This window comes from Gallinula chloropus (assembly GCF_964237585.1).
Source record: "Gallinula chloropus genome assembly, chromosome: 27".
Taxonomy (NCBI): domain Eukaryota; kingdom Metazoa; phylum Chordata; class Aves; order Gruiformes; family Rallidae; genus Gallinula; species Gallinula chloropus.
In genome coordinates, this window is record NC_140112.1 from 1,847,054 (window position 1) to 1,854,823 (window position 7,770).

General features: G+C 59.9%; 1 protein-coding gene across 1 annotated transcript; it reads right to left on the reverse strand.

Moving 5' to 3' along the window:
* Window positions 1-1,378: 1,378 nt before the first annotated feature.
* On the reverse strand, window positions 1,379-6,811 carry SYT2 (synaptotagmin 2; the record flags this gene model as incomplete). Its single annotated transcript, XM_084275995.1, has 8 exons — window positions 1,379-1,585; window positions 2,287-2,420; window positions 3,134-3,251; window positions 4,099-4,266; window positions 4,425-4,592; window positions 4,828-4,944; window positions 6,344-6,513; window positions 6,646-6,811. The coding sequence occupies 8 exons, from the start codon at window positions 6,809-6,811 to the stop codon at window positions 1,379-1,381; spliced, it is 1,248 nt and encodes a 415-aa protein (XP_084132121.1).
* Between the last annotated feature and the right edge of the window lie 959 nt (window positions 6,812-7,770).

Consider the following 7,770-nt stretch of genomic DNA (forward strand, 5'->3'; position numbering starts at 1 on the left):
GAGCACGAGGCTACTGGGGAGCTGGAGCCAGGACAGCTCAGACTGGTGCTCCAGTAAAGACTGGGCTGAACTGGGCAGGGCTGCTGGCCCCTCTCCCCATAGCAGAGAATGACGTTGGCTTTCAAGCTCTGAGGCTTGGTCTTGGCTCATCCCAGAGCAGGAGAGGTGGCCTGGAGAAGCTCTTACCCACTGTCAGCAACATGGATATGGCTTATAGCCCCGCAGGGAGCGGGACAGGCTGGATTCAGCAGGCAAAGGCCCAGTGAGGAGCAGCAGATTGGGCGCTTTGGTCCCTTGTTGGCTGTGGGTGGCTCACACTGTGTCACAGCAGCAGGATGCAGTGGTGGGGCTGGAGCTCTCCATAGTCCCCCAGCTGCCCTGGGGCCGCTCTGGAGTGCCAACCACAGGATTGAGCTCTGGGGACATGCAATGGCCTTTGGGGAGGCATATGGCACTGCACAGGGGGTGTGCCCCCCTCACATTTGGAGACCTCTCAGCATAAACCTGCCTTGTGGAAGCATCTAGATCTACAGGCTTCAACCAAGCATGGTGGGACACACAGGCAAATCATCCAGCGCTGTCCTCTCCCAGCCTCCTTGGACGTTACACCCACCCAGCAGAGGGGGTGGTGGTCCGCGCTGCACCGCCGTCGCATATGGATCCCACCATGTGTCTCCTCAGAGCAGACCCCCTGGGGTCTCGGACCCCCCTGCAGCTCCAGCAGCAACACCAAGGGCTCATCACCCCACTGCCAGGCTGGCTGCACCGGGGCCCCTCCATCTCTGCACACCTCTCCCCAGGAGGAGCCAAACCCAGCTCTGGCTGGGGCCACTTGGCTGCCCTCAGCCCAAAACCGTGGCTCTTGCCCTTCCTGGGTGGAGGGAGGCAGAGAGGGAGCAGGAAGCACCTGGGGCTCCTGCAGAAGGTCTTCTCCATCATTCTGCCCTCCATGCTGCTGCTCACCCCCCAAGCAAGCACCACCAGGCTCCGGCAGCGCCTCCACACACCGTGCAGCAGTTCCCCACGTGAAGCCAAGGGCAGGACGGCGGCAGCAGCGCTGGGGGCTGGTGACGGGGCCGCCGGGGAGGGGTCCAGGCGTGGTGGTGGCTCTGCGCCTGGGAGGGGTTGCGGGCGGAGGCGACGGGCCATGCAGCAGGAGGGAGCGATGCTGGAGAACGGAAAAAAGAACCATCCGTGTCGTTAACCTCTTCCCCTTGGAAGCGCTTGGGACCGTCCGGAAACCCTCCCGCAGCCACCAGAGGGTCTCCCAGCTGCAGACAGAACGAAAGGAACGAAACCAAAGGTGGCCTAACTGAGGTATCCGTAGCTCCGGGTGGCTCCGAGTGTCCGCGGGGGGCCTCTGGCTGGCCAGGGCCTCCTATTTGTTCTTCCCAAGAGCTGCATCGACTTCTTCCTCTGGCTTCAGCGAGTGCCACTGGGCGATGGGCCGCCGGGGGTTGGCCAGCATGTCGGACCAGTGCCGCAGCTCCGTGCCGGTGGAGTTGCAGCCCGTGAAGATCTTGCCGATGGCCTCGTTCTTCCCCAGCTTGTCATAGTCCAGCACCGTGATGACCACCTGCACTTTCTAAAGGAGGAAACCTTCCTCAGAGAGGGTGGAAAGGTGCAGAGGCTGTGACTCCATCTGTGGTGCCCCCAGCCCCAGGGACCCCCCACCCTCAAGGCTGAGATCTGCCCATTTCGCCGCAGGGTCCCCTCCGTGCCCAAAGCTTCTCCCACTTCCTTCCCCAAGGAGACAAAGGGTGCAGAGCCATGGTGGGGACACAGGTCATCCTGCCATGGCCACCTGGGAAAGGGTGCTGAAGGGTGATGCGAGACTGGGCAAGAGCCACAGGGCTTGATGGGGCTGGGCTGGGGCAGGAGACCCATGCAGAGGCTCGGGCAGGGCATGGAGGGGCAGAAGGCCCCTAACAGTGATCCAAAACACCCCCAGGCCACTGAGGGGGATGAGGGGTCCCTCCTATGCCTGAGGTGAGCACTGTAGGGCCAGGAGCAGAGAAAAGCCCCTTTCTAGCCATGATCTGGATGGGGGTTGCATCTCCCATGGGCACTGCAAAGCCTCCCACCACATCTGTCCCTGCCCCAGCTGCCCTCAGCATCAGCCCAGACCCAGGTTGGGACTGGATGTATTTTATGGATGACCAGACCAGAAGCTCAGTGGGAGTTTCTCAGGCTGGTGGGAAGACTGGGACATGGGCTTGAGCAGCTGCAGGACTTCTCCCATCGCCCCCACCCTGCCTGGCCTCCCAGGGAAATCATCATACAAACCTGTATCTGCTCAAAGGGGATCTCAAAGCTGAAGGACTCATTGAAATAGGGGTTCAGGGTCTTCTTCTTGACTGTGGTTTTCTTCTTCTTCAACCTCTTGCCGTTCTGCAGCAGGTGGATCTTCACGTAGGGATCTGAGGAAGGGGACAGGAGGGTGCATCATCTGGGGCTGAGATGCCCAGGAGAAGTCTCAGCCCAGGATGAGGTGCAGAGGCCTCCACAGGTAAATGTGCTCTGAGGGTGCTACTGGGGCCAGGGGGGATTTGTGGGAGCAACTGGCCAGGGGATGGAGCTCTTCTGCATCCTGTGGGCCTCCTTGTAGGAGGGCTGGGGACAGTGTAGTGACACTTGCAGTCCTGTCACTCCCATTTCTGGAGCTGAACCCTTCCAGCCATGCAGATACTGCTCTTCTGTTTAAAGCAGGTCTGGAAAGAGCTGAGGGGCCCTGAGCAGAGAGCTCAGCCCTGGGGTAGAGATGAGAAGACTCTTCTACCATAAAACATGCCATTGGCTGAGGTCCTCAGCTCCAAGTCGAGGAGGAGCAGAACCAGGAGCAAATGGCAGAGGAGCATTTTCATCACCCAGGTCCTACAGCATCTTGGCCCTGGACACATTGGTGAACCAAATCCAGTATGTCTTTCCTCTGGGTCAGGAGGCTCACCCCATCCCCATCTCCCCTCCCCCCCCAGCCAGACCGTTGGCTGCCTCTGATGCAGGAGGTCCCAGGCACTGGAGGGGGCATCCACAAGCCCTGCCAGCCTGATGACCCCAGGGTCCTCCCTCAACCAAAGATGTCAAGAGCCCCAAAAGGGTCAGGAGAAGGACACCCACGAGGTTGACAACCCACCTGAGAGACCCCCAACGTCCATCTTCTTCAGGTTCTTGGCCTCCAGGATACAGACAGTGAGCTTCCCAGCCGTGGGCACGTACCGGAGGGAGATGCAGATATCTCCCAGCTTCTCTGGCTGCCAAGTGGAGTAGGGAGCAGATATCAAGGTCTTGCCAATGCATCACACCACAGTGTTGGGACATCATCCTGCGTGCAGGTCCCCTTAAACCCTGCCCAACCTTCAGTACAGGCCTGAGCTGGTACCCTGGCCTTGAACACCCCCAGGGATGGGGCACCCACCCCCTCTCTGGGCAGCCTGTTCCAGCCCCTCACCACTCTCTCTGTAAAAAACTTCCCCCAATATCTAATCCAACCCTTCCCTCCTTTAGTTTTAATCCATCCCCCTTGTCCTGCCATTGTCTATCCTTTTAAAAAGTTGAATCCCCTCCTGCTTATAAGCTCCCTTCAGGGACTGGGAGGCTGCAATGAGGTTCCCCCCACAGCCTTCTCTTCTCCAGGCTGACCCAGCCCAGCTCCCTCAGCCTCTCTCCATAGGGGAGCTGCTCCAGCCCTCTGATCATCTCCGTGGCTCCTCTGACCCCTCTCCACCAGTCCCACATCTTTCTTGTCCTGGGGCCCCAGCTCTGGCCACAGGACTCCAGCTGGGGCCTCCTGAGGGCAGAGCAGAGAGGGACAATCCCCTCCCTGTCCCTGCTGCCACCCCTCTGCTGATGGAGCCCAGGATCCCATCGCCCTTCCCAGCTGCCAGAGCCACTGCTGGCTCAGGGGAAGTTTCTCATCCCCCATGACACCCAGGTCCTTCTCAGCAGGGCTGCTCTCCAGGAGCTCTTCTCCCAGCCTGTATCTATATCTGGGAATACAGCACTCATGCTCAGGACATTCAGGTGGGATCCTACTGCCATCAGCAGCCCAGAGAGCAGAGCACATCTCCCCCCAGCTGAGGGCTCTGTGCCCTCCCTCACCTCCTCCTTCTCGCCGCTCTGCAGGTCCCGCCACTCCTCGATGGGCTGGCCCAGGTCCACCGTGTTCATGGGCACCTTCACCTCCCCGATGATGTCGTGCTTGGAGAAGCGGTCGAAGTCGTAGATGGCCATCACCAGCGTCTTCCCACCCAGCTCCTGGTAAGGGACCTGCACAAAGAGGCCCATTGGGCTGGCAGGGTGCTCAGAGGAGCCCAGGCCAGCACCACCTGCTTCCAGCAGCGAGGGACAAATATGGGTCTGGGACACAGGGGGAAAGGCAGGAGTGGGAGATTAGGTCCCTGCTGTGTGGACAGGAAGGGGCTCACCTTGAAGGTGAAGGTCTCGTTGAAGGCAGGGTTGAGTGTCTTCTTCTGCACTTTGGTCTCGTACTTTTTCTTCTTGTCAGGCAGCAGGAACACCTTGACATATGGGTCTGAAGTGCCACCCATGTCCAAAGCTGGCAGTTCAGCTGCTTGGAGGATCCCCACTGTCAGCTGAGGAGGAGAGAGGGGTGTCTTCTGTGAGATGGCCCAGCTATGCTCAGCAGATGGCTCATCTCCAACCCAGCGTGGGGCAGGACTCCTCATGGCACAGCACCCAGCTCCCCCCCCCCACCTCCCCTGCCACTCAGATCCAATGGGGAGCTGCCTCCTCAAAAATACCCTCCCTGGGAAAACCTAACCCCCCCCTCCCCCCACCTCCTCAGCCCAGCCCTGGCCCCTCCATCACCTGGTTTGCCTGGAAATCGTAGTCCAGTGAGAACTGCAGCTTGCCCAGGTTCTCTGGCTCCTTCTCCTCCTCCTCACCTTCCCCCTCTGTCAAACCCATCTCTGCATCATCATCATCCTGTCGATCCTGCAAACGCAGCCAAGGTGCCCAGCTCAGCAGCAGGGTCCCAGCCCAGCTTCCCCATCCCCACAGCCCTGGAGACCTCCAGAACCCCAGCCCCTACCAGCATCTCAAGCCTTGGGCTCTCCCCATGGGCAGCAAGGAGAACCCTTGCAAATCTGGGGACATAAAGCACCCGTAGAGCAGCCCTCAGGTGGCACCAGCTCTGCCTGCAAGCACCCAGCTTCCAGGGAGCCCTCAGTGCTGGTCCAACCCTGATGATGTTGGAGGCTGCCTCAAGGTGCAGGGACACAGGGTCAGCTCCAGTTGAGGTAGGAGTGGTTCTTGCAGTGTTTGGGGGAGCTCTATGGCCTCTGCCAGGCTCTGTTAGCCGAGTAATAGAGATGTAATCTCATTCTCCTGAGGCAAAAGCACTCCTCACCAAGCCTCTCCAAGCCATTGTCTGTGGGGTGGGCACCTCAGCTCCTCATCACCTCTCTGAGGTGCCCCTAGGCTCCTGTCCCATCCTGTAAGCAGGTGATAGAAAAGAGAGGCTCATGGTGGCACCTACCGTGGAGGGTGTCCCAGGGTGGAGAGAGACCACGTGGACAGGGCAGCACAGAGGGAGGATGGTGAGAGCAGCAGGAGGGAAGAGAGGGATGTTACACAGAGCATCCACAAAGGACTGGTGGGGAGTTGGGTTTTGTACAGCCCCAGGGGACAGCAGCCCCCACCCTCCATCAGGGAGTCCCACCCCACACATCCCACCACCGTGGGGGCATGCAGACAGGGGGGGCACGTTGGAGCATCTCCACTCAGCACTCAACTCTCCAGCCCTACCTGCACCCCTGTGGTACCCATGTGGTTCTGAAGAGGAGGAATGGACACCCCAAACTCTCCCACACCCTCCAGATGTCCCTGGGTTGGGCCAATGAACTGAAAGAGCCAGGATCACCCCAAAATCCCTGGTACCAAAGCTCCTCCCCACTGGCCCCTCCTGGCCCCCCACAATAGGGAGATGGAGCCAGCTCCACTCCATGAACCAGCACCTGCCTCTTGAGGCTTTCTGGGGACCCCCAAATCTGTGGGGGGGTCTCCCCAATGGCCCCTCCCTCTCAGCTAAAGGCACAGAGAAATGAGAGGGGGACCCAGAGGAGTCCAGGAGACACAAGGGGTTCAATGGACACGTGCTGGTTCGGTTGAAGCAGCAGTCAGCCCAGGGCAGCTGTGCCTGGTCTCATCCAGGCCACCAGCCACTGGAAGAGGACACTGCTGTTTCCCCAGCCCAGGCTCCTGGTGGCTCCATCCCCCTCTGCTCCCTGAGAGATGATTGTCCCAACAGTCTGTAACTCAACTGGAGGGACCATCCTACAAAACCAAGCCCCAGACACAGCCAAGCACTCCAGAAGGATGGCACCTGGTTGCCTGACTTCATGTCCTTCATGTTCATGGCATTCTTCATGCCTTTGCCCTTCTCCTTTTTGTTCTTCTTCTTCTTGCAGCAGCATTTCTTGCAGATGCAGAAGCAGCAGGTGAGGATAAGGAGTCCAGCCACCACCGCAATGGCGATGAGGGCCCAGGGTGGCACTGTGGGCAAAAGCCAGTGTCATGGTCACCCCATCCTCACCCCACAGCCTCATCCCTTGCTCTGCACTGCGACTGGGGCTGTGGTGGGGGTCATAGGGAAGGGGCTACCTGCCAAAGGAGACAGCTACTCACGGGGGATCTTGTTGAGCTCGTTCATGAACTTGTCCCTCAGCTTGGTGAACATGTCCTCCTTGCTCTCCCCTGGCCCTGTGGCCTCAGTGGAGTTCTCCATGGAGGCCATGGGCATGGTGGTGGCTGTGGCTTCTGGGGCCATCATGGATGCTTGCTTGAACGTCATGGTGGGCCAGGGGCTCCCTGAAACACAAAGTTGCCTTGGTGGTCACCCAGATCCCTGCTGTCCCCCACCCTTCCCCATGCCCAGGTTGCGTCCCTGAGCAGATGTCTGCACCAAGGACAGCACCTGCATTGACAGCACGGCTGTCACAGGGAGCGTGGCCTGTTAGAGGAATGGAGAGCCCGATGGTTATGAAGGCCATGAGAGGCTAGATTCCCTCACAAGCCATGGAAACCCCAGCTTATCCCCACACTTCCTGGACCTTGACATCTCCAAGACAGTTGGATGAGACCAGCCAAGACACCATCCTCTCGGCATCTCCCTCCCAGGCTTCTCTTGCTGTCACCTCCATGCCTCAACCCCAAAGGCTGATGTGGAGCCCCCTTTGTAGGGGGGGGGGTGACAGGGGTGTGGCCAGGCTGCTTTCCCCTGCTTGCCCCAGGGCCGGCAGCTCCCAACAGCTTCTTGCCCCACAAACCCACCCCTCCTATGGGGTTGTTCCCCTCATGGGGCAGCCAGAGCGTTTCCAAGCAGGACCTTCCCCCATCTCAGCCTGGAGCTGGCTCAGCTGAGAGCAGAGCTGCCAGCGGAGCCGCGGGCGCCGAGCAGCCGCTGCCAGGGCAGGCTGGATGCTCCCAGCGTGCTGCAGCGCTCACTCCCTGACCTGACCTGTATTTCTCTGTGCTGAAGCTGGGTTTGGGAAGAAGAAGAAGAAACCCCAGGCAGGGCTGAGCAACCACGGTGTGGGGATGCTGCCCAAGCCGCAGTACATGGCCCCCAGAGCTGCCAGGCAGCAGCTTGGCAGGACCCCTGCACAGGGCAATGCCCCTCTCCTGTCCCCTTCTCCCTGATCCTGCACTGAGTCCTGGCTCTGCCCTGCACCCACAGACATAGGGCAGGGGTGGGGTGTCCAAGCCCCTAACACCATGCAAGCACCTAGAGGTGCACAGCAAGGACAGAGG